General features: G+C 46.5%; 1 protein-coding gene across 1 annotated transcript; it reads right to left on the bottom strand.

Annotated features, from left to right (window-relative positions):
• LOC114612469 (retinol dehydrogenase 16-like) lies at window positions 1–1,547 on the bottom strand (the record flags this gene model as incomplete). Its single annotated transcript, XM_028757432.1, has 2 exons — window positions 1–731; window positions 1,199–1,547. Coding segments are annotated over 2 exons (567 nt in total), but the record flags the coding sequence as incomplete, so codon positions are not given.
• Between the last annotated feature and the right edge of the window lie 303 nt (window positions 1,548–1,850).

Here is a 1,850-nt window from a genome sequence, read left to right as displayed (position 1 = left end):
TTGATGTCTTCATCCTCTGTTGTATTCTCACCACGAGCAACTGAACTCGCACCCAGGACCAGCTGACCTGATTCAAGGGCATGAGTGATGGCATTATTAGTGACCCCCCCCCAGTCACAACACCATGGTCACAGGTTACTTCAGAGCAGGTACACTTCCACACTGCATAGGGGTGGAAACTAACCATGGAATGTGCATTTTCTGCAGGGGAGGTGCTTGGCACAAGCTCTCTCTAACCTCCTCATTTGTATGGATCCTATGGTAGACCATAATGTTCAGAGACTGGTCATCTGCCCACACTTTTGTATCTGAATCCCTTGGTAGACTTCTTTGTTTATTTTTATGGTCACCATTAGGCTTGAGTAATATCACAGGAAATTTAGTGGAATGAAGAGTGTGAACTAATAACACCATAGTAATGACCTCCCTCCCTCAACTGTTATACATTCTCCTACAGATTCCCTCCCTTACACAGTACCTCCATATCCCCAACTATAAACATAGGTAAAGACTTCAGAGAGCTTTCTCAGGCTTTGGAGAAGTCCAGTAGAGAAGGGCATCCACAAGAGAGGTGGGCAGGTAGCTCAAGGGAAGGTAGTAGAGCTTGGCATCCCACCCAGCTGAATATCGGGTGCGAGGGTGACAGGCAGTCAGAGCATGCTCCATGCAGTCAGTCACCAAAGACAGGTCCTTGTTGCCCAACTGGTCCAATCCGTCTAGCTTTTTCAGATCTATGCAGAATGAGGAAAGATTAAGGTGGTCATTCAGCTCCCACCACTCCTGGCTCATACCATCATAGAGGAGAACTTCTGTTCCCAATCTGGGACAATCCATGTGTCTGAAACCCAAGCCTAGCCTATCCCACTTCCTCAGAAAAAAACAAAAAAACCCTTCAAGGAAAACTGTGCACTCAGTTACCTGCATCTCAGCTCATGGAAATTGCTGGTCTTAAATGGCTTCCCATCTCTGAATTGACTTACAGCCTGATAATCTTTAGAGGTTCAACAGGAACAGCAGCATGTAGTGGATGCCAAGAACACCCTTTCTGGCCTGATAAGCAAACTGCCCACCACCTCGAGAGAAAGGGTCTAAATGTTCTTTCTTTGATGCTAACTGGTATGATATTAGAATTGCTCAAATGATCAAGGGGTTAAGCATTTAGGACTGGACGTGGCTTTCTTCCTCAGAGCTCACTTACTGAATGCCAAGTATTTCTCGCCATAGATCTCCCTGATTTCTGAGCTGGTCTGGTCCCACAGCATCTGGAAGCTTGATGATAATCTGCCTCTACTGGTCATTCCAGTCTTGAAGTGTCCAGGCTCTATAATAGCCACTTTCACTCCAAAGTAGGAAAGTTCCCTCCTGCAAGGCAGACAGATGTCAAGGACTTCAGAGGTCTCGCAGTGAGAACACTTTAATAAGAGTAGAGTAGCATGCCAACAGGAGCCTGTGGTGAGGAAAGGCCACACCCTTTGGATCTGGGATGTGCAGGAAATGGCGAAGGATCTTGTGATAAGAGCATCACCTGTGTGCTCTTGTATTTCACACTAAGAATTTTTGTGTGTAGTTCAGTGCCCTAAAACTAGCCATTCCGATCTATGGCACTGTGTAACACTTTTCTCCAAGTAGTGCAGATGAAAAGGATTCTTGTCCTTGCCCAAGTCACCTCCACCTCACCAATAAGTCTCCATCTTCCCCAGATCTATCCCAGGAAGTTCTCAGGCAATCCCTACCTTTTTCCTGGAGTTTTCTCCACAGAGCAACCTCCTGTATCCCACTCTCTCACATTGGCAGCCTACCTGTTCCCTGCCCCAAATGCCTGCCCTGATTTACATAGCATTCTGTACACT

The sequence above is a fragment of the Grammomys surdaster genome, unplaced genomic scaffold (genome assembly GCF_004785775.1).
Source record: "Grammomys surdaster isolate TR1022 unplaced genomic scaffold, NIH_TR_1.0 126162, whole genome shotgun sequence".
NCBI classification, from domain to species: Eukaryota; Metazoa; Chordata; class Mammalia; order Rodentia; family Muridae; genus Grammomys; species Grammomys surdaster.
The sequence above is the reverse complement of the archived record's forward strand: the minus strand, read 5'-3'. Positions and strand labels throughout refer to the sequence as shown.